The sequence below is a fragment of the Pangasianodon hypophthalmus genome, chromosome 24 (assembly GCF_027358585.1).
Source record: "Pangasianodon hypophthalmus isolate fPanHyp1 chromosome 24, fPanHyp1.pri, whole genome shotgun sequence".
Classification (NCBI taxonomy): domain Eukaryota; kingdom Metazoa; phylum Chordata; class Actinopteri; order Siluriformes; family Pangasiidae; genus Pangasianodon; species Pangasianodon hypophthalmus.
In genome coordinates, this window is record NC_069733.1 from 5,772,174 (window position 1) to 5,797,005 (window position 24,832).

Below are 24,832 nucleotides of genomic sequence, written 5' to 3' on the forward strand. Positions count from 1 at the left end.
TGTTGTCACCTCAGCATTGGGTCAATGGTAGTGATAAGGGCAAGTGCACACAACCTGTTATTCGAGCTCACATCTCCTGCCTTGGGGCATGCACTTAGGTGTTCTTCCTGCAAAGAGGGAGACTGTAATGTCATATGCCCACCCCTCGTTCAAAGGGCCATCGAGATTTTGTTAAAAGTAATATTTTAATGTTTTGCATAGTTCAGTTGCCCCCACATTAAAAGGGGAGTATAATAACAAGAACATAAATGCACAATAAGATCAACAAGATAAAACAAAAACCAATGACTACAGATCAGAGAGTTCAAATCCCAGTACTGCCAAGTACATGGCATGCATGGTTGGAGCAACATCTTTAACCTTTTACAGCTGTATCCTGCCTCAGTTAAAAGCCACTTTACATAAAAATGTCAGCCAAATGAGCAACTGTAGAAAAATAACAACAATCACAATATCTGTAGTTGTGTCGTTGATGATTGTGTATAGCTTCAGCTCTAGAACTGTGGTTAGGTTTACCAGGTAGTTTTTACAGTTTAGGGGTCTATAGGAAGTGGCTGCATGTTGTGTACAGATTATGTGTGTGTGCACTGTACATGTGTGTAGTGATTATTAAGGTCTGTATTATAGCCTGAACGTCCCTTTGCACTGGCATGAGCACCCCACACATCCCCGACCCACTGCTGCTGTGTGAACTTTTTTTTAAGACGACCCTTTAAGTAATGTTATGTGTTTTTATGTGTGTGTTTTATGTGTGACTTTATAATGTATACTATATGAAGTTATACTTATGTCTGTGCAAACATATTAAAAAAGAGAGATTATAACAATCATAATAATAAAGAAAAAAGTTGAAGAGGCTAGTGTAGACATAATTATGCAAAGACAAAAGCTTACGCTATTTTTTCAGTTATTTCTACATAATTTTCCACATTATTTGTATTAGTAAGGAACGAAAAATATTGACTATTGCACCTTTAATAAGAATTATATCTGTATTAAGCAGAAGTGCAACACTTCACTAAATTCACCCAAATCCCGCCTCTTGCGCTAGGATTGGCTAGAAGTTCATACCAAATACTGTCTCCTGTATTCTGATTGGCTAGAAGTTTATACCAAATACTGTCTGCTGTATTCTGATTGGCTAGTTTAGCACAAGCCGAGGAATCCCGCCTCCTGCGCTAGGATTGGCGGACTGTCTGCGAGTTTGAGTTAGTAACTCGTCCTCACTGCATGGGGGCGGGGTTTGGTAGAATACTGCAAGAAGAAAACAACGAGCCCCAGACAGTTGGCTTGGCTGGTTTGCAGAGTTTATCTGAGAAGCACCTGTTGCGTGAATCCGTCATGCTCCGCACCGCGCTCTCACGGGTCGTCCCGCATTTCTCCCGCATCTCCGCGTGCAGGTTTTCCGCTGCAGCGATTCCCGCACCGAGCACTCAGCCCGAGGTTCACTACAACAAGGTACAGTACGAGCGCAGTCACGAGGACTTCACCATGACGCATTTGGCCAGCACATTGTTCCCAGTGTTTTCGTTCTGCTTAGGTATCAGTTACATTTTAGCTAAAGCCTCACACTGGCTCATGAATCTGCACTAATGCACCAGATCTGAGCTTCTCCTCTCCGCTTAACCATCACCTCCCGCTACTGTACTTTATTTAGCTTACAGCAGACTGAAAACAGCTGGCTAGGTACTGCGGTAAAGTTTCTTTCAGTTCCCGGACTAGACTACATGAATTGAATTTGTCATCGAAAGGAGAGTCAATGTTTCAAATGTTTAATCAAATCGCGATCCGGAGCGAGCGGAACATTTTCTACATTCTCCAGAGCCCCTGATCCGGAGCCGTTAGGGACCGTCGATAAAGTGCGACAGAAAAGAACAGTGTGAACAGATTGACATGAACCACAGCAGCACCTTACAGCACTCACTCCACCCCACTACCACCTACACAGACCCTGATGAGCTGAATTTTGCAATTGAAAATAATTAGAATTAAGACAGTAGGCTATCTCAAAACCAGTGCATGCCTTCTACAATTCTACAATACTATTTGGACAAGTATGGACAAGTATGTTGATCCAAGTAGATTACTGTGCACCTTCTCATGATTAGTTTAGTGATTTTTAAACATCTATTATTGAAAAAAAAATTAATACCTGCTGAACAGATAAATGTATTGTTCCAAAACTTCCAAAATTATGCAATATTAGTCTTCTTATTTTGGCAACTTTTGCTGTTACAGAATTCAGTAGCTTCTAAACAATTGCGTGTATTGATCCAAAGCAACTTGTACATTATTGTGCACCTTCTGGTAAATATGCTACACACTTTACTTGGAAGGTTAACTGTTGCATAATTTGTATGAATATTTATTTTGAAAAAAAAATTCAATAGCTTCTTGATGGTTGAAAGAATTGATCCAAAATAAGATGGACAGTATTATGCATGGTCGCTAGAATGTGCTGCACTCTTTACTTTAGCAAGTTTATCTTTTACTGATTTTATTTTAACTTTTATTTTGAAAAATATCAATGTCCTCTGAACAGTAAAGGTTATTGTTTCAAAACATTTGTAAAATATTTTACACATTTCATCACCTATTTATTTGGCAAATGTAACTATAACTCAGCTCTATTTACATTTTACATTTAAATGAGAACCATACCTTATGAGTTGTCCAAAATAAATAAGTAAAAAGCTCCTGGCTTCTCATAAAGATGTGCATCACATAAAGACTGAGGAGGGCTGTCCCTGAACCCCCTTGTTCACCCCTGATGAGTTTGCATATGAAGGTATTATTGGAGCAAAACCGCTGAGCACCTGGGACAGTGGAATTAGTCACACGTGTATCAGAAAATTTGAAGTCACAGGGAAAAATGCTTTAAGAGTTGCAAACTTGTAGAATTTTGTTTCTCTCCCACAAACACAACATTCACACCTTCTCAAATTTTTCACTGCAGGTACACAAATCCATTTCTTGGACATTTTTCTAGCACAAACACAAGTCACTAACTACAGCTGCTTGAATCTGCTGCTCCGAGGCTCAGATGCTGTTTTTTTGCTCACAGATGACAATGCAGAACGGATAAGTGTTTAAATCCGTGGGCTGCAGTGTATTGGTGCTTGTTTTTCCAGTCATGTGAGTTCTGCAGTGCTGTTGCTGAGCTGATGGGCAGGGTTAGGGTGATTGACTGAGGCAGCCTGCATAAGGGAACTATCTGGAAGGGGTTGTTTTGGGCTGATTTGGGAAGAGAGTGAAGTGCTGCTCATGGGCTGGACAGGCTCTCTGCTCCTGGGGTTTCTGTGTTCACAGGAGCTGGATGGACTGCACAGTCTCCACATCTCAATCCAGTAGAGCACCTCATTTAATAATTTATCCGTTTTTCATAAAACAGACCTGACATGAAAATAAAATACCGGATTTTATTCTGTTTATTACAGCGAGTCGCGGTACAGCTCCAGGAAACAGCGAGAAATATGGCCTTATCACTCACGCGCTTAGAAAACAGCATTAACATTACATGAGGTGCATGTTCATGATACTCACCTGCAAAGCCCCACTCTGATCTGTCATTTTTCTAGAAGGCCAGACAGAAGACAATATGAGGAATCAGTAATGTAATATGAAGTGATCTTTCACTGACTAGCGAGAGCCGGTTGGTTAGCAAGCCAAGTAATGTTATCTAAAGTAAGCCTAACCTTCAGGAAGCAAGAGGAGCTAAAATAAAGACATGTTTATTACCAAGCAGCTGACCAGCGCATATTTAAACTAGAAACAAAAGTATAATGGTGAGTGATATCAGGGAAAGAAGAAAAAAAAAAAACATACCTTAAACATCAGGTACCAGCTCGGCAAGACGAAGCTGTCTGGAGTTGTTTTTTTTTTCGCCGTGAGACAGGCGCCCAAACGAGCTCCTCTGATTGGCCCAGTTCTGTGCTCTCTGAACAGTGCCCGCCCCTGGCTCTACAGGTGCACAGATCACTTTTACTCCGCGTGCCACGGAGATATGTGAGCGCGCGGAACTTGTCGTTTGTGAGCGAAAAAAAGAGCATTTGATTAGCGGCAGATTCAAGCAGTTGTAGTTAGTGGCTTGTGTTTGTGCTAGGAAAATGTCCAAGAAAAAAATCGTATTTGTGAGAAAATATTCTACAGGTATGCAAGTCTCATCGCACGAGTTCACATACTGATCTGCGCATGTGCAAAATTTGTCCATGACTTCACATTTCTTGATACAGATGTGTGAATGTGTTTTGCACCATATTCACTGCAGCAACTGTAAAAAAAAAAAAAAAAAGCGAGAGTATGAGTTTCTTAATTTGTGATTTGTAGCATAGGATTTGTGCGCTTGCAGTGAAGAATTTGCGACGGTGTGACTTGTGTTGTGTTTGTGGGAGTCACAGTCTGTCACAGATGCTCAGGTGTCTTGCTCCAATAATACCTTCATATATGTATCCCTGATAGGATGTCTTTGTTTGATGTAGCATTACAATTTCCCTTCACTCTCAACTAAGAGGCTCAAACCTGTTCCAGCATGACAGTGCCCCTGTGCACAAAGCGAGCTTCATGAAAACATGGTGTGTGAAGGTTGGAGTGGAAGAACTGGAGTGTCCTGCACAGAGCCCTGACCTCAACCTCACTGAACACCTTTGGGATGAACTGACATTCTGACTGCACCCCAATTGCTTTAAAACAATATGCTTTTATTGTGCAACTGCCATTATTTTTTCATGCATTTACAGTCTCTCTATATTGCATTTCATGTGTCTGCACAAATACATTTTTTTAATACACAAATACAAATTATTTTAATATTATAAATATTAAAAAAAAAAATTAATTAATTTAATTCAAATATGTGAATGTGAAACAAACTTTACTGCAGTTAGCTAAGCTACACCAGGCAACCTTATATATTTTTGATATATGATAGATTGTCATAATCTAATTTTCGTGCAGTACCCAAAAACTCAGGGTTTTTAATAACATTGTAAAAGCAATGGCTCATTTGCTGTATTGAATTGTGCATCATATTCTGGGCTTATTTCTTCCAGCTCTTCATCAACAATGAGTGGCATGATGCAGTGAGCAAGAAAACCTTTCCAACCATCAATCCTGCCACTGGTGAAGTCATCTGCCAGGTTGCAGAAGGTGATAAGGTGGGTGAGTGTGTGTTTGTGCATGTTTGCACTTGCCAGGTTTGATTTACTGATTAAATACTGGCTATGTTCACTCTCTTGTAGTTTTCTTGTTATGAATATTTTATTTTAGTGAACTTAATGATCTAATGATTGTACAACACTTTAACCATGTTGGTTCTTGGTAACACTCTGTTTTTTTGTTTTTTTTTTAAACTGTAAAAGATGTCATTGTCCTCATAATGCATCACTTGTCTGTCTGTCTCTTCTCTCAGGCCGATGTAGATAAAGCAGTGAAGGCTGCGAAGGATGCATTCAGACTCGGCTCTCCATGGCGGCGCATGGACGCATCTCAGCGTGGACTCCTTCTGCACCGCCTGGCTGATTGCATAGAGAGGGACTCCGCCTATCTGGCAGTGAGTGACAACTGCTTTATCCAGTTAAGATAGGTCAGAATGCATGAATCCATGCTGGGCAGGGGCTGTCAAGTGCTGGTCTGTGGTCCACATGCAGATTCACCAGAGTTTTTAGATGACCAAACCAAGTACATGGAAAAAATACTATAGCAGAGCCAATCTGCTGTTAAAAAAAAAAAAAAAAAAACTGGCCGTAGTTCAGCAGCTCTAGTTTTGTAAACACGAATCAGTGCAGCTTCTGTAGCAGATGTCTGTTGTGGCTTATCACATTTATGTAAATTATTTAGCTGAAGGCAGCTCAGCAGACCAGAGACCAGCTACAGGGCAAAAGACCTTAGGTCAGAAAGGCTTTCACAGACTTTTGTAGATTTTTTGTTTCAATTACCCTGAATTAGTTCTGATTAGGAAGCTGACAATATGACGTTAAAAACATTGATAATGAATGTTTAAAGATGAATGGACATAAAAATGTGTGCTTATTCTCTCAGCTTCAAATTCAAAATAGATCTTGAGTCTATAGCACTAGTCAAATGTGGTAACATGAAGTGCCACTATGAAGCAAACATAACCCTTACAAATTATCTTATTTATAGCCATAATTACGAATGGTCAAGCATTAAAAGGTAACTGTTGTCACTATTCAGTCATGTTTGTTGTTTTTCTGGATTTGTAAGCAAGTAATTATATATACCTGGACCTTTACCAATTTTAACTGAATACCCTTGGTTTAGGGCAACATTTTCTGTGATTGCTGTGCTGGATTGCATGCAAAGTGCTAAAATATGTTTAATTTCTTTTAATTCACAAACAAAGAACCTGCTTATAGTCACCGCTGGGAAACAGTGACAGCTGGATCATTTTTAAATAATGTGAAAATGTAACCTGTGTGACTGGGTAATGTGTTAAAAGTTAGAAAAGGGAGACTTTCTCATTTTGCTTGTGTATGTGATAGGAATTTGTTTTTCAGGGACTAAGTTATGGCTCTGTCTGGATTAGTTGCTGTTGAGAAAAAAAAAAGGCGCTGGAATTTTCCCTTCTGCATAGTATCATGTTGCATTTGGCCAGTGCATGCATGTTTCAGAGCAAAAGAGATCTAGAGCTAGAGCTTGAAATTGCCCAGTCATTATGACTTTTTCAGTCATTATTTGGTTTTCATAATATTTGAGTTGCAAAAGATTATATTTGATCCTTATCTGGGTCGAAGTACCTGACAGTGACTCAGCAGGGTATGCTTTGTTCACCAGCTTTTCAATGTTAAGTGTATACATTAACAATTGTTTGTTAATGTATAACTAATCGCTAAAGTATATAAAGGGATTGAGAGTGAATCACATTAACATATTTTTTGCGATATGGAGAGCCAAACCCTTGTGTACGTAGTTGCTACTAGTTACTAGTCAAAGTGCATAACAAATCTGGCTTGTACAGAGAACACAGTGGCACTGATGCTCATACTGGACATCATTTCACACATTTAGTACTGCTTGACTTTATAATATAAGGTTATACTGTATATCTATGTAACTCTCTCTATGTGTGTGTATATATATAATAGAATATTTGATACTTTAAGTGCATATATATATATATATATATATATACAGTCAGGTCCAGAAGTATTTGGACAATGATGGAGTTTTTGTGATTTTGCCTTTATACACCACCACAGTGGATTTGAAACCGAAGTGTAGACTTTCAGCTTTATTTTAAGAGGTTCCACAAAAATATGGCATTTACCTTTTAGGAATTATAGCCATTCTAAGCCATTCTAAGTATTTGCACAATTGACTGACAAGAAGATAACTGACCAGGTGCGGTCCATTCCCTCGTTACTTCAAGACAAATGAAGCAGAATGAAGCAAAAGGTCTGGAGTTGATATCAGGTATTGAGTTGGCATTTGGCAGCTGTTCGACTGGAGCTACCAATATGAAGTCCAAGGAGATCTCAATGCAAGTGAAGGAGGCCATCATTAGGCTGAAAAACAACATAAATCTATGAGAGATAGCAAAAACCTTAAGTGTGGCCAAATCAACAATTTGGTACATTCTTAAAAAGAAAAAAAGCACTGGTGAGCTGAACAACATCGAAAGGCCTGGAAGACCACAGAAGACAACTAAAGTGGATGATTGCAGAATCCTTTCCTTGGTGAAGAAAAAGCCCGTCACAACATCAACAGAAGTCAAGAATACTCTGGAGAAGGTAGGCGTATCATTGTCAAAATCTACAATCAAGAGATGCCTTCATGAATGTAAATACAGAGGGTTTACAACAAGGTGCAAACCACTGGTAACATTCAAGAACAGCAAAGCCAGATTAGACTTTGCCAAAAAGCATCTCCCATGTTCTGGAATAAGACTCTTTGCACTGATGAAACCAAGATTAACTTGTACCAGAATGATGGGGAGAGAAAAGTATGGCGAAAGAAAGGAACAGCGCATGATCCAAAGTATACCACATCATGTGTCAAACATGGTGAAGGCAGTGTTATGGCATGGGCATGTATGGCTGCCAACGGAATGGGCTCATTGGTGTTTATTGATGATGTGACTGCTGACAGAAGTAACGAGATGAATTCTGAGGTGTATAGGGCTATACTCTCTGCTCACATTCAGCCAAATGCTACAAAACTGATAGGATGCCACTTCACAGTGCAGGTGGATAATGACCCTAAACATACTGCGAAAGCAACTCAAGACTTTTTGAAGGCAAAGAAATTTAATTTTCTTCAATGGCCAAGTCAGTCACCTGATCTCAACCCAGTAGAGCATGCTTTTCACTTACTGAAGACAAGACTGAAGGCAGAAAGACCCACAAACAAGCAGCAACTGAAGGTGGCTGCAGTGAAGGCCTGGCAAAGCATCTCCAGGGAGGAAACTCAGTGGAAACTTGGTGATGTCCATGGGCTCCAGACTTCAGGCAGTCATTGACTGCAAAGGATTTTCATCCAAGTATTAAAATTATGGTTATATTTACAATTATGTCACTTTGTCCAAATACCTTTGAGCCCTTGAAAATGGAGGTACTTTGTTGAAAATGTCTGTAATTCCTAAATGCCATATTTTTGTGGAACCTCTTAAAATAAAGCTGAAAGTCTACACTTTTTTTTTTCTTATTTTTATTTTGAACCACAACATTGCATACAGTACAGTATTACAGTTTAACATGTTAGTCCTTTCTATTCCAGCTACATTGACAGTAGTTCAGTCTCAGTTATATCAAACATGTTATGCACAAAATGAAAACATCCAAGTGAAAGTCTACACTTTGATCACATCTTGATTGTTTTATTTAAAATCCATTGTGGTGGTGTATAAAGGCAAAATCACAAAAACTCAGTCATTGTCCAAATAGTTCCGGACCTAACTGTGTGTGTGTGTGTGTGTGTGTGTGTGTGTGTGTGTGTGTATGTATATATATATATATATAATTGAATATTTGATGCTTTAAGTGCATTCTCAACGTACAGTATATAATCATTTTATATGCATCTTACATAAGTTCAAATGATATAGTTTGATGTGATTTATTTTAATATTTTATTTTTAATTTTGCACCACCGTATTAGAATGTGTAATATATGTGGAGGAAAAACCTGCAGAAAATAAATGTTTGATGTATTCAGTCAAAACCCAAAGCAGCAGGTTTTTTTGGACTTCTTTTTTTCATGTCATTTATTGATGCTGTTTGGATTGCAGGAGCTGGAAACTCTGGACAATGGAAAGCCATATGCTGTGGCCTACACTGTTGATTTGCCCATGGTGGTCAAATGTTTGAGGTGAGAGCTGATAAAATTTTACATTTAATTTAAGTGGCTTACTGGAGTGCCCAGTAGTATTGTAGCAAAAACTACTAGAAAAGTCTCAGCTTATCCAGTACATTTTATATCACTGTCCTTGGCTGAACAGGAGAATCAATGGAGAACCACATCAAATCTAGCATTAGTCAGAATTTCAGTGTCTTTTCCTGTGGTTCCTTCAAAGGAAATGACTCACCAGCTACATGTCTTTCAGATATACACTCTCCGAACACTTTATTAGGAACACTATACTAATACTGGGTAGGGTCTCTATTGGATTCAGAGCCGATGACTAGGAAGGCCACTGAAGAACATTGAACTCACTGTCATGTTCATGAAACCAGTTTGAGACGACTTTGTGACATGGTGCATTATCATGCTGGAAGTAGCCATTAGAAGATGGGTAAATTGTGGCCATGAAGGGTATTGGTGATTAATTGGTATTAAAGGGATCCGAGTGTGCCAGGAAAACCTTCCCCACACCATTACACCACCTCCACCAGCCTGGACTGTTGACACAAGGCAGGTATTGGAGTCATGTTTTTGGCACCAAATTTTTACCCTACTATCTGTGTGCCTCAGCAGAAATCAAGAATCAGACCAGGGTATGTTTTTCCATTCTTCAGCTGTCCAGGTTTGGTGAGCCTGTGCCCACTGCAGCCTCAGCTTTCTGTTCCTGGCTGACAGGAGTGGAACTCGATGTGGTCTTCTGTTGTTGTAATGCATCTGCCTCAAGGTTCAACGTGTTATGCATTCTGAGATGCTTTTCTGCTCACCACAATTGTACAGAGTGGTTATCTGAGTTACTGTAGCCTTTCTGTCAGCTTGAAGCAGTCTGACTATTCTCCTTTGACCTCTCTCTTCAACAAGGCGTTTCCATCCATTTTTTTACACCATTCGGAGTAAACTCTAGAGACTGTTGTGCATGAAAATCCCAGGAGATCAGCAGTTATTGAAACATTCAAACCAAACTGTCTGGCACCAACAATCATGCCACAGTCAAAATCTTTGAGATCACATTTTTTCCCCCATTCTGATGGTTGATGTGAACATTACCAAAGCTGTAGTCCCATATCTGCATGATTTTATGCATTGCACTGCTGCCACACAAATGGCTGATTAGATAATTGCATGAATGGGTAGGTGTATAGGTGTTCCTAATACAGTGTTTGGTAAGTGCATACCTTAATAAATTGTGTGCAGGAATGGTTCAGCTATTTTTGGATGTGAGTTAAAAAAAAAAGTCAAAATTCGACACCTTTGCCATTTGGTGTACTACTGACATTTCAAAGAGACATAATAAATAGCTTTGTTAAAATGAAAATTTAAATTGGAAATTGTGAATGTATTACCAAACTCATTGGATAAGTTTCATGTGATCATGTTTAAAAAGTGTCAACAGCAAAATGTCATTTACCTTATATATGCACTGGCACTCTCTAATAAAGTAATGAATGTTAGTAATGTGTAAAGCAAAACCATGCTAGAAAGATCACAAACTGGTTTTACCAGTTTCCTTCATTGTAGTTACATATTCTCACTACTATGATGATTCTGTGGCAAATAGATTTGAAATTGTGCTCTTTTATTTCTTCAGTAAATGGTAAGTATTTCTTCACTTGAACTGGATTACTGAAAACTATCAAACATTCACCACCTGAATCTAATTCATTCCCTGATATTTGTTTGTGTTAATAAGTCAGTCTGGCTTTTAAATATGGATGATGTAGGCTGATCTATATAAAACCTTTTATTTCAGATAGAGCTATTCATTTCACCCAGAAACAACTTTGGAAATTTGACATGTAAAAAATGGAACAGTGTGTTGCATAAAATCTTGCATGTAGAAGAAACCAGTGTCTAATTTTCAGGGGCCAAGCACCCAGACTTGGTGAGCCACACATTCACAGACACGCTACAATTGTTGCCTAAGCAATCAGAGGAAAGCAGAGCCATAACTTTAAGATTCAAGAGTGGTTTGTAGATTCAATCATGCTGTGTATGTTTTGAACACGGACAGTGGTGGAATTCACTGTGTGCAGGAGGAAAGGTCTTGATGAACAAATGGGCAGCAGGGTGGCATTGCTGCTGTAGCTGCCGCTACTGCTGTGACGCGTGGTGTTGTCTGTTGCTACTTTGACATGTTGTTGTGATTGCTACTGCTCTGACCTGAATTTTTTTTTCTTCTTTCAATTTAAAAACGTCTAAGGTATTTACATTTTTTCTCATCAGTCTGGGCCTTTTTCTCCCCAATTGTCTGCACCAAACTTATATCTGTCTTACATTGTGTTTTTTTTTTTTTTAATTGAAAATTGCTCAATAAAAATGCTATTTGATATTAAACCCTGTCAGTCATTTGTTGTCTGTATAATACTGCTAGAATGGCAGTAGACAGTTGTTTAGATAGGTTTGAAGCTGATGTGAGACAAATTTGGGGAAAATTTGGAGGAGTGGCGAAAAAGGCACTTAGATGGAAGCATTTTTGGCATGTTATTGTAACTTTTGACCAGTAAGTCGCGCTGTCATGAAATTTGTTGCATAGCCTCAGGGCATGGCCTGAAGATGCCTACCAAGACTTGTACCAGTGTGTAAGGTCGTTGCTGAGCCTCACTTCCTGTTTGGCGGCGTCGCATCAGTTGTTGGCGCATTACAGGCTATATCAACATTCTTTTGATAAATTTTGTCCAGGTTGGTCTGAAGATGACGTATGTCAAATTTGGTGCTGATTGGACATAATTTGTAGGAGGAGTAGCGAAAAAAACTGTTTTTGGGTTTTTGGCAAAATGCATGATGGTTGACAGGAAGTACGTGAAGTACAGGAAGTCAGATGCTGTGCGTTCACTTCACCATACTCCAGGGAATTATAGGAAAAAAGAACTGTGAATTTAGCACAAATTCTTCAAATGACATAAGGGAAAAAAAAAGAAAATTGTTACAGTTCTTGACCGAAAGGTGGCGCAGTCACGAAACTTCTTGGGTACATTCAGGGCCTGGTCCTGAAGATAATTACCAAGATTCATCATGATACATAGATGCATTGCTGAGATACACCCTTTTGCCAGCATGTTACAGGAGAACAGTTTTGAATATGAAAATTCCTTTGATAACATTTGTTCAGACAGGTCACTGAACTTCTCTTCCAGGGAATCTAGGGATGCCTGGCTTTTACCACGGTTCAAAAGTTACACACAGTTCCAAAGATATGACTATAAATGTACTTCCAAATGAGTCAGAATGGTCAGAATGTTCCTTAGACCTTCTCCAATCAATGTGCCAAGTTCACAACTTTTAATCAGACGGTTCTATGGGCAGCCATAGACACTGTAGCCAGAAGAAGAAAAGGTAGAATCACAATAGTGTGCATACACACCTTTTGTGTTTGGCCCCCTAATTAACATAACAACTGGCAGATTATTTGTGCAAGCATCAAGCAAATGAGATTATATTTTTGATAAAATATTCATCATTCATTAGTTTCTAAAATGACAATCTACTGAAAGTTAATGTTAAGATCATGCTTCTTCTATGTGCAATATCTGTGAATTTTTCAAATGTGAATTGATTGTGTGTTTGTTTATGGGAATTCTGCAGGTATTATGCTGGCTGGGCGGACAAATGGGAGGGCAAGACCATTCCAATCGACGGTGATTATTTCTGCTATACCCGGCATGAGCCTGTCGGAGTGTGTGGCCAGATTATTCCTGTAAGTATTTGTTTATTTTTTCTTAGTGTTTATTTTTGACAATATTATTTATTTCTTTTTTTCTACTTCATTTTCAGATTTTTCCCTAAAGTTTATTAATTACTCTTCTGCTCCTTCCTGCTTAAAACTGAATTTCATGTTTGTCATCTCAGAATAACAGTTATGCAGCAGTAGATTACATATTTGCTTAGCCTCATTCTTAGAATATGTTTCAATGGCCAGTTGTACATGAAGGGAAGACTACATATATTTTAAAATACGTGTGTAATAAGGTTTGCCTGTATGCTACAGATGCAGATCTTTCTCTTACATTAGTGTTGAGTAGAGAGAGATTGGCTGTTTTGCTGTTATAACAAGAAAGCTGATGCAGAGACCTATTTAAACAACATTGACAGGACTTTTTTCCATGCACTGTCTTGAAGGAGAAAAGGCCATCTTGTGTAAACTAGAGTTACACATGCTGTGGATAAATTAGTGGATAAATTTAGTAACCTGTTTGTGTTACAGTCATTTTGGCAGTGATGTGGGGGGGGTATGTTTGTGTAAAAAGCATTCTGTATATTGTACAGTTTATTAGTTTAATGAACATAGGAGTATTTCTTTGATAGGCGCAAATAAATAAATAAATACATTTATTTAACAGTTCTCTTGCAGCAGACAGCTGATCTTATTATCCATGTCCTTGCATGAACGTTGTTGTTCTTTGGGTGATAAACCGTTTTGTGTTTGCACCAAACATATTTTTTAGAATTATGACCCAAAGGTTCTGCTTTCGTCTCATCAGACCATACCACAATTTGCCACATGGTTTCGGGTGATTTAGGCAGGTTTGGCTGTTTTATTTTGTGAGAAAGGGCTTTCATCTAGCCACCCTACACCATAGTCCAGATACTATAACAGCCTCCACTCTTCTGGGAAAGCTTTCTTCGAGATTTTGGAGTGTGTCTTTGGGAATTTGTGCCCATTCAGGCAAAAGAACATTAGTGAGGTCGGGCACTGATATTGATAAGAAGGCCTGGCTTGCAGTCAACGTGTCGTTACATCCAAAAGGTGTTCAGTGGGGTTGAGGTCAGGGCTCTGTGCAGGCTACTGAAGTTCCTCTACACCAGACTCATCAGACCATGTCTTTATGGACCTCGCTTTGTGCACAGCGGCATAGTCATGCTGGAACAGGAAATGGGCTTTCCCAAACTGTTGCCACAAAGTTGGAAGCATATAATAGTCGAAAATGTCTCTGTATGCTGAAGCATTAACATTACCCTTCACTGGCACTAAGGGGCCCAAAGCCTGAAAAAACAGCCATGGATTATTATCCTTCCTCCAACAAACTTTACCTTCGGCACTATGCATTGCAATAGGTAGTGTTCTCCTGACACCCGCCAAACCCAGATTCATCCTTCACCCTACAGTTGTTGAGATGCTCATAGTATATACAGTAATGGGAAAAAGAAAGTACATCCTCCTTCAGTTTTATATTTTTATTTATCAGGGCTTAAATGACAATTCTGAGGTCCTCCCAAACTTCTGTAAACAAACAAATAACCTCTGCTGACAAAAAAAATTCATTATGTAGTCATTTTTTCCCAAAAAATAAACCAACATTCAGAAACCTGGTGGGGGAAAAAAGTTAATTGCCCATAATGATGAAGTGAGATGGAAGTGAGAATTTTAGAGATTTTTGAAAATGTATTAAAAATCAAAAACTGAAACCTCTTATTCACAAAAGTATTCAGACCCTTTATTCAATACTTTGTAGAAGCCCCTTCTAGGATATGTCTCTACAAGCTTTGCACACATGGATTTGGGCAGTTTATCGCATTCTTCATGGCAGATCCTCTCAAGCTCTGTCAGATTGGATGGCGAGCATCTGTGAAGGTCTCTCCATAGATATTCGATGGATATAGATATTCAACTCTAGGAAGGTTTAATATTGTGCCAAGCTTCTTCCATTTCAAGATGATTGAGGCCACTGTGGTCCAGGGAACACTCAAAGCCTTAGAAATTGGTTTATATCCTCGACAGGTCAGAGCTGATTGGAGATCCACAAACAGTTCTTAGATATTATGGATTGGTTTATGTCCTGACAATGCAGTGTAAATTGTGGGCCCTTATAGACCCTGGTGTGTGCCTTTCCAAGCTATGCCCAGTCAATTCAAATTGCAGCAGGTGGCCTCCAATTGGGTTCTATACCCATCTCAAGGATAATTAAAGCAAACAGGATGCACCTGACCACAATTTGGAGTGCCACAGCAAAGGGTATGAATACTTTTTTGAATAAGAGATTTCAATTTATGATTTTAAATTAATTTTTGAAAATCTCTATAAACATGTTTCACTTCATTAAGTTTAGACTGATGGGTAAAAATGGCAATTACTGTATACACATTGATCAGCCATAACATTAAAACCTAATATTGTGTAGGTCCCTTTTGTGCCTCCAAATCAGCTCTGACCTGTAGAGGCATGGATTCCACAAGACCTCTGAAGGTGTGCTGTGGTATCTGGCACAAAGACATTTGCAACAAATGCTTTAAGTCTTGTAAGTTGCAAGGTGGTGCCTCCATGGATAGGACTTGTCTGTCCAGCACACCTCACAGATGCTCGAAAGGATTGAAATCTGGGGAATTTGGAGGCCACGTCAACACCTTGAATTCTTTGTCATGTTCTTCAAACCTATCTTGAACAACTTTTGCAGTGTGGCAGGGTGCATTATCCTGCTGAAAGAGGCCACTGCCATTAAGGCATAGTGTTGCCATGAAGTGGTGTACTTGGTCTGCAACAATGTTTAGGTAGGTGATACGTGTCAGAGGAGCATCCACATGAATGCCAGGACCCAAAGTTTACCAGCAGAACATTGTCCAGAGCATCACACTGCCTCTGCCAGCTTGCCTTCTTCCCATAGTGCATACTTTAGATAGTGAGGATATGAACATCACATCATTGAGTTAGAACACACATTAACTGTACACACCTTTTTTAATCTCACTGTGTAATGTTGTAATTATTTCATTATTTTATTTCAATTATCATTTGGTTCCATCTCAGAAATCCTTATTTTCACTTAGTTCATGAAGACTGCATGTTAGTTCTTGTGTTCAGTGGTTACAGAATTTTAATGTAGTGCAATATGGATCCGGACTTACCCCATTTGAGATAATGGTTTTATTAAGGTTTCCCCTTCATAACCTCATTGTACCTATAGCCACTTTTTATCTCGTTGGTCTTTCATTGTCTTTAGTGTGTGCAATTTGGCAATTCTTGAAGTAACTGTTACAGACTGTTACGTAACATGGATACACACTTCTCTTCTCATTCTTAGAGCAGCACAGAGCTATAAGTTCAAGTCAGTTTAAAACACACAGATAACTACTTAGTTAAACCTTAGACTTCATCACACCCATGTAATGATACCATCAGTTAGCATCTTTCTCTTTTTCTGCCAGTGGAATTTCCCTCTCCTGATGCAGGCATGGAAACTGGGACCTGCTCTGGCTACAGGTAACACCGTAGTGATGAAGGTGGCAGAGCAGACGCCTCTCACTGCGCTCTACGTGGCCAGCCTGATAAAGGAGGTGTGAGCTGTACCTTTAGGCCTAAATAGGCCCAAGATACCTGCATCTCATGTAAATTCCATATATACAGTATATACATATACATAAAATTCTGCATAAATCTTTCTCGATCTGTTACATTTAGGTGGGCTTTCCTCCTGGTGTTGTGAATATCATCCCTGGAATGGGCCCTACAGCTGGGGCAGCCATCACTTCTCACAATGATGTGGATAAAATTGCCTTCACTGGCTCCACTGAGGTAACAATTTAGATTTTCAGATTTAAATGTGGACATGGCATGTGTGAACTAGGGATATGCATTTTGCCAGATTCCATTAACTGCTAGATGCTAGGTAAAATGAGTATTTAATACGTAAGGAATTAAAAATCGCGAGGCATGTGGTACTAGGAAAATAATCAACCCAGAAGTATTATGATTAAAACTTTTATTTATTAAAGAATGACACGCCATACATTTGATCAGTTTATAGTTACATTTACTGTTGTGGAACGTCTGAGAAACAAGTTCACTTTCATTATAACAGCAAACAGTCTTTCCTGCACCAGCCTCTCTCTCTCGAAGTTAATAAGACAAAAAAATGCAGCTTGTCACGTCACCATGCAAAGAGCACAGCCCTCATTCCTAACACCAAACACTGACTGAAGTCTTCTTTCAGAAATATTAAATAAATATCTCCTTACAGATCACATCACCAGAGCAAAGTTTGTATGTTTTTTGTTGTTTAAAAAATGCATTTATTGTTTTATTGTCATCATGTATTATCTTTCTTCTGGCCCTCAAGCTTCATATCGCCGTTGTCTCTAACTTGCACACCAGGACATTGCTAATCTCTGCATCAAAATATTGCCAGACATGACTGCTCTTTTTCGTACTTTCATATAAAGTGTTAGTTTGTTGCTAAATTATTTGACTCCAGTACATGTTGTATAGGTAGGTCACCTAATTCAGCAAGCCTCTGGCACCAGCAACCTAAAGAAAGTAACTCTGGAACTGGGAGGAAAGAGCCCCAACATTATTCTTTCTGATGCCAACAGTGAGTACATTTTTTTGTATAGATTGTTTTCTGAATTTAATTCAGTGCATCTCTTTAATCAGCTGGTACAGAAAATATATTTTAATTCTTTAGTTCCAGAAAGCCAATGCATTGTGAATTTAGCTTTAATATCTGGTAAAGTCCAAGTTTTTTTGAACTGTTTCATTGTTCTGGCAGTGGAGCAAGCAGTGGACCAGGCCCACATGGCCATCTTCTTCAACCAGGGTCAGTGCTGCTGCGCAGGTTCACGCACCTATGTGCAGGAAAGCATCTATGATGAGTTTGTTGAGCGCAGCGTGGAAATAGCAAAGAAGAGAGTGGTGGGAAATCCTTTTAACCTTCAAACTGAGCATGGACCGCAGGTACGACTGAGGGGCACACCTTGCCCATATAAACCTTTTTTTATAAAGAAAACATTGCTTTGCTGTCTACTAGGTGTTGTAGGGTATGACTGTTTTCTTGGAGCTTTTTGCCAAATCTTTATAGCTGTGGTTTTGTGGTCACACTAATGTGATGATAAATCTATGATGCTCAAGTCAGAGTTACCTCTACCACGAATTCACACCAAATTGTGACATGTAAGCAGGATGTGTGTAGCATGAGTAAGACACAAGCAAGCTTTCATGCAATCCAGGATCTCTCCATCAAGAAGACCCTCCAGGAAGTAGGCATATCTGTGTCAAAGTCAACATTCAAGACAAGACTGCAGAGTAAATTCAGAGGGTTTACCACAAGCTGTAAACCACTGGTAAGCCTCAAAAACAGGAAGATTGGATTAGATTAGTGTTTGCCAAAAAAAAAAAAAAAAAACCCTGTACAGTTAGGAACAACATCCTATGGACAAATGAGAAAAAGATCAACTTATACCGGAATGATGGGAAGAGTATGGAGAAACAAAGGAACTGCTCATGAGCCGAAGCATACCACCTCATTTTATGGCGTGGGCATGTATAAGGTACCAATTGCCTAGTTTTTATTGATGTGACTGCTGACGAAAGCAGCAGGATGAATTCTGAAGTGTATCGGGCAATATTAATCGGCTCAGATTCAGCCAAATGCTTCAAAACTCATTGGACGGTGCTTCATAGTGCAGATGGACAGTGACCCAAAGCATACTTTGAAAGCAACAAAAGACTTTTTTTTTTTTATGGCAAAGTGTAATGTTCTGCCTGAATCCAATTGAGCATACATTTCACTTGCGGAAGGCAAAACCCCAAGAACAAGCAGGAACTGAAGACAGCAGCAGTAAATGCCTGGCAGAGCATCACCAGGGAAGAAACCCAACGTCTGGTGATGTCAGTGGGTTCCAGAGTTCAGGCGGTCATCGACTTCAAGGGATTTCCAATTTCCAATTACTTTTGGTGCCTTGAAATGCAAATGCCACGCTTGAAATCTGATATTGATATCTGCTTACTTATAAGTGAAATAATGAGTGAATAACACACACCTGGCCATGGAACAGCTGTGCAGCCAGTTATTTCTGGCTCCTGACAAGGGGGGACTACATATAAAAAGTGCTGTTAGTTCTACACTGTTAGTCCGATGTAAATACCCTCAAATTAAAGCTGAACATCTAAAATAACACTTTTAAAATAAAACCTTTGTCTGAGTCCAAGTATATATATAATCAATTAATTAATTGTATTATTTGTTCTTTTGGTTGAAGATTGATAATGAGCAGTACCAGAAGATTCTGGGCTACATACGCAGTGGGAAACATGAGGGAGCAAAGCTCATGTGTGGAGGTGATGTGGCATCAGACCGCGGGTACTTTATCCAGCCTACCATCTTTGGAGATGTTCAGGATGGCATGACAATTGCTCGTGAAGAGGTGAAGCTGAAGCTAATAACCTCTTACCTGATTGTTCCTTTACATCATGACTTAACAGAAACCAAATATCTTCAGTGCTTCACTTAATTTGAAATCTCAATTACACTTTGCTACCTCTTTATTAGATCTTTGGTCCAGTTATGCAAATTCTGAAGTTTAAGACTATAGAAGAGGTGATTGAGCGAGCCAATGACACCAAGTATGGCCTGGCAGCTGCTGTCTTCACGACAGATATCAACAAGGCACAGTACATCTCGAACAGTCTTCGTGCTGGCACTGTCTGGTATGTCAGTAATATGTCAGTAACATAATTTTACTCCAAGAGTTTTTATCTGAGCTGTACAGGATGATTACCATGCACTGATCAGTCAGGAAAGATCACCGATGTTTACTGTTCTCATGGGGATTCACTTGTTCTCCCCGTGTCCCTGTGGGTTTCCTCCAGGTTATCCACTTTCCTCTCAGATCCCAAATATGCTGGTAGGGGAATTGTTGATTCTAATTTGCCTCTAGGCATGAATATGTGTGCATGGTGCCTTGGGATGGACTGGCGTCCAATCCAGGGTGTATTCCCTCTCAGTGTTCTCTGGATCCATGAGCGTACTGAAGATGAATGAATGAAAGCCTGTGGTCTGAACTGAAAAATGATGTCCATAAATCCCTTGACCTTTGTTTTCCAAACTTGCTAGACATTAAAGGAAGAGGCTTAGTGCTTCTCTCCAGGTGAGGCATCACCAAATATTAAATGTGGGGGTGTTGATAATTTTGAAGTCATTGTTTTGTATTAAAAAAATTAACAAGTAGGAAAAAAATATTGTGTTTAAAAACTATACAGTGCCCCCATGTGGTGAAGATAAAAATATCACGGCTTTATTCATTAAGTTTAAGGAAGAGTATACTGGCTTTTGTCTATATAAATTTGCACACATTTTTGCTCATATTTATGGGGAACCTTAATGGAAAACCTTTTAAAGAGAAGAGAAGGTAGCACATTACTATCACTCAGTCAGGTTTACATATTTTTCATGTCTACAGGATTAACTGCTACAATGTGTTTGGAGTTCAGGCTCCGTTTGGTGGCTATAAGGCCTCAGGGATTGGACGTGAAATGGGAGAGTATGGCCTGGAAAACTACACTGAAGTCAAAACCGTAAGCATGCACACCTCATCCTTGTGAAAGAGTACATGAAATCCATCACACTGTCTATTAGTTTCTAACAGGGTGTGAGACAAATGGCTGATTTGGGCACGGGTTTGCCAGAGTTAATCATGCTGCAGATAATTTAAAACATCTATGATTGGCAAAAATATTTAGATATTTGTCATTGTTATTCACGCTATTGAAATTAAAAGCAGTCCTGCGTTAAGTTATTAATCTGTATCAACCAAGTTGTAGTACAGCATTTTTGAAATCATGTGTAACTGACTATATCATGACGTATATAGATGTGTATTATGTGTTGGTCTCCATTGATCCAAAACATGAATCACAACTTATGATGGTATATGATTTGACTTTTACCCCTGTGGCTATTAATCTGTGATGTTATTTTTGGTCCTACAGGTAACAATTAAGATTCCGCAGAAAAACTCGTAAGTGGTTTTGACCATCCCTCTGAAGTGGTGACTCAATCGCAAAAGAAAATGGCATACAAGTACAAAGCACGTTGTTTGACTCACAAAAATTCTCTATGTGATGTATAAAGCTTTTCTGTTTTCAACGAACCTTATTTCCTCTGAATCTTTAATTCAGAAGCACTAAAAAACTATACGTAAAAAATACCAATTAAAAATAGAAACGTTATAATGAAATATATTGTTCTTATGGGATCTTTTCCATTGTTTCTTTTTCCATTTTGATAATAACTCAGAAATCCAACTTGTTTTTACACAAGCACAATGCCCTAACCCAATTTTTCTGGAATAAATGCTTCAAAGCGTCTTTTGTGTGGTTATGCGTATTTCATGTATTTTTGTACACTGTGATTATATTTCCATTTTAGAACTGAATGCAATGTAGGGAAGACCACAGGGCTTTCATAATCAGCAAGAAAATATAAGATAAACCTAAACAATCTTATGTTGTATAATGCATATGCAAGTGACCTGTTGTGCCAGTCACACTATATAACCAAAAGTTTGTTGACATCTGACCATGGCAACCTTGGCAAACTACGTCTTCACAGACCTCGCTTTGTGTGCAGGGGCATTGTCATGCTGGAACAGATTGGGGCATATTAGTTCCAGTGAAGGAAAATTGTAATGCTATAGCATAGAAACACATTCTATACAACTGTGTGCTTCCAACTTTGTGGCAACAGTTTGGTTAAGGAACACATGAGTGTGATGTTCAGGTGTCCGCATATTTTTGTCCATATAGTGTACAGGAAATCTTATGTCTACGTTTTTACAAACAGTAGTGTTTAAGTGGCCCTTCTGAACTGTCTTTATTAAAATGGCCAAAGGTTTGTGGACCATCAGCTCCACTGAACACCTTTGGGATGAACTGAAATTCTGACTGCACCCCAGGCCTCCTCGCCCAACGTCAGTGCCTGACTTCACCAATGCTCTTATGGCTGAATGAACACAAATCCCCACAGCCACACTCCAAAATCTAGTGGAAAGCCTTCCCAGAAGAGTGGAGGTTATTATAACAGCAAAGTGGGACTACATCTGGAATGGGATGTTCAATAAACACATATGGGTGTGATGATCAGGAGTCCACAAACTTTTGGTCATATAGTGAATCTGGCAAAACCCCCCTGAGAGGCTGCTGTGAGCTTTCTCCTCTGAAGGGCTCTGTGTAACTGATGGGGTGAAACATGTTTATTAGTTTAAGCCTTAAACCTCTCCTTTTTGAAGGGAACCCGACAGACGCTTCACTCCTGTTTTTAGGTTGGATGAAAAGATGGCTGCAGGATAGTTCAAGTTCAATTTCAAGTGGAGTTTATTGTCATTTCAGCCATATACAAGTACATAGTGAAACGATACGTTTCTCCAGGACCAAGGTGCTACATAAGACGACACAGAACAACACAGAACTACAAGGGACTACATAATTTATACATAAAGTGCACAAGTGCAGACAAGTGCAGACAGCACAAGACAGTACAATGACTACAGCGCCGACCAGTACACAGTTCTGTTTAAAAGTGAACCTAGTGACAAATAGTGCAAAGAGTACAATATAAGTAGCTGAAATAGTGTAAACATAAGTGTAAACATAAGAGTAGCAGCCTATGAACAGTATAATATAATGAGTATTTATAGCAGCATAAACATGTGCAAAAACTTGCAAAAAAAATTGCAGAGAGGATGGAGGATGTTCAGTTGTGTGTGTAGATATGTATGTGTGTGTGTGTGTGTGTTCCTTCAGTCCAGTTTTTGAGTATTGGAGGTATGTGTGTGTGTGTTTCTTCAGTCCAGTTTCTGAGTATTGAGGAGTCTGATGGCATGGGGGAAGAAACTATTGCACAGTCTGGTCACGAGGGCCCGAATGCTACGGTACCGTTTACCAGAGGGCAGAAGAGTAAAGAGTGTGTGAGAGGGTTGTATGGGGTCATCCACAATGCTGGTGGCTTTGCGGATGCAGCGTGAGGTGTAAATGTATGTGATGGAGGGAAGAGAGGCCCCGATGATCTTCTCAGCTGTCCTCGCACCACTGCAGGGTCTTGTGATCCGATATGGTGCAAATTCCAAACCAGGCAGTGATGCAGCTGCACAGGATGCTCTCGATAGTCCCTCTGTAGAACATGGTGAGGATGGAGGTGGGAGATGGGCTTTCCTCAGTCTTCTCAGAAAGTACAGACGCTGCTGGGCTTTCTTCGTTATGGAGCTGGTGTTGAGCGACCAGGTGAGGTTCTCCGCCAGGTGAACACCAAGAAACTTGGTGCTCTTGACGATCTCCACGGAGGAGCCACCGATGTTCAGCGGCGAGTGGTCACTCTGTGCTCTTCTGAAGTCAACAACCATCTCTTTAGTTTTGTCTACATTCAGAGACAGGTTGTTGGCTTTGCACCAGTCCGTTAGCCGCTGCACCTCATCTCTGTATGCTGACTCGTCGTTCTTGCTGATGAGACCCACCACGGTTGTGTCATCGGCAAACTTGATGATGTGATTCGAGCTGCGCATTGCTACACAGTCGTGAGTCAGCAGAGTGAACAGCAGTGGACTGAGCACACAGCCCTGTGGGGCCCCAGTGCTCAGTGTGGTGGTGTTGGAGATGCTGTTCCCAATCCGGACTGACTGAGGTCTCCCAGTCAGGAAGTCCAGGATCCAGTTGCAGAGGGAGGTGTTCAGGCCCAGCAGGTTCAGCTTTCCAATCAGGTGCTGAGGAATGATTGTGTTGAATGCTGAACTGAAGTCTGTAAACAGCATTCGAACATATGTGTCTTTATTGTCCAGGTGGGTGAGGGCCAGATGGAGGGTGGTGGTGATGGCATCATCTGTTGAGCGGTTGGGGCGGTAAGCGAATTGCAGGGGGTCCAGTGAGGGGGGCAGCATCATGACGAGCCTCTCGAAGCACTTCATGATGATGGGTGTAAGTGCAACGGGACGGTAGTCGTTGAGGCAAGACACTGGAGACTTCTTTGGCACGGGGACGATGGTGGTGGCCTTGAAGCATGTCGGAACGACAGCGCTGCTCAGGGAGGTGTTGAAGATGTCCGTGAAAACATCCACCAGCTGGTCTGCACATCTCCTGAGCACCCTGCCAGGAATGTTGTCTGGTCCAGCAGCCTTCTGCGGGTTGACTCTGTGTAGAGTCTTCCTCACACCGGCCGTGGTTAGACACAGCACCTGGTCATTGGGAGGAGGGGTGTTCTTCCTCGCCGTCTCGCCATTCTGTGCCTCAGACCGAGTGTAGAAGTCGTTCAGCGCATCTGGGAAGGAGGCATCACTGTCACAGGCAGGTGGTGATGTCCTGTAGTTGGTGATGGCCTGGATGCCCTGCCACGTGCACCGCGTGTCTCTGCTGGCCTTGAAGTGGCTTGTGGATTCTCTGAGCGTGTGTGCGCTTTGCCTCTCTGATAGCAGATAAATGTAAGTCAAGTTGAAGTAAGATCAATTATATTTTGTAGTATTACTTTATATCTAAAACGAATAAAACAGCTGAAAATAGTGCTGCACAAATAAACTCTGGTGTAGTTTTCATGTTTATATCACTACCCGAGGTGTCAGCTCATAACTCGTTTGTACATTTATAAAAATCAGACTAGCAGCCGCTCTTGAAGGAAGATGGGAAGTAGGGGAGTTTGGCCTTTATGTTCACTGCGATGCTTGTTTATATAAGCGTCAGGGATTGTGCGACAAACACACCGGCTTCGGTTTTATAAAATGAAGATCAAGT

General features: G+C 40.1%; 1 protein-coding gene and 1 long non-coding RNA gene across 2 annotated transcripts; one reads left to right on the forward strand and one right to left on the reverse strand.

Moving 5' to 3' along the window:
* The first annotated feature begins 1,215 nt into the window (after positions 1–1,215).
* On the forward strand, positions 1,216–21,427 carry LOC113542536 (aldehyde dehydrogenase, mitochondrial). The gene is made up of 13 exons (XM_026940135.3): positions 1,216–1,458; positions 5,049–5,153; positions 5,408–5,548; positions 9,245–9,324; positions 12,937–13,048; positions 16,492–16,620; positions 16,745–16,858; positions 17,552–17,654; positions 17,832–18,016; positions 19,321–19,485; positions 19,611–19,768; positions 20,521–20,635; positions 21,050–21,427. Exons 1-13 carry the CDS (start codon positions 1,231–1,233, stop codon positions 21,080–21,082), a joined length of 1,668 nt encoding a protein of 555 aa, XP_026795936.1. The 5' UTR covers positions 1,216–1,230; the 3' UTR covers positions 21,083–21,427.
* On the reverse strand, positions 1,452–4,376 carry LOC117595899 (uncharacterized). The gene is made up of 3 exons (XR_004577085.2): positions 3,826–4,376; positions 3,544–3,574; positions 1,452–3,393 (listed from the first exon to the last, which is right to left on the reverse strand). It is a non-coding gene; the product is annotated as an uncharacterized LOC117595899 (long non-coding RNA).
* Positions 21,428–24,832: the final 3,405 nt, after the last annotated feature.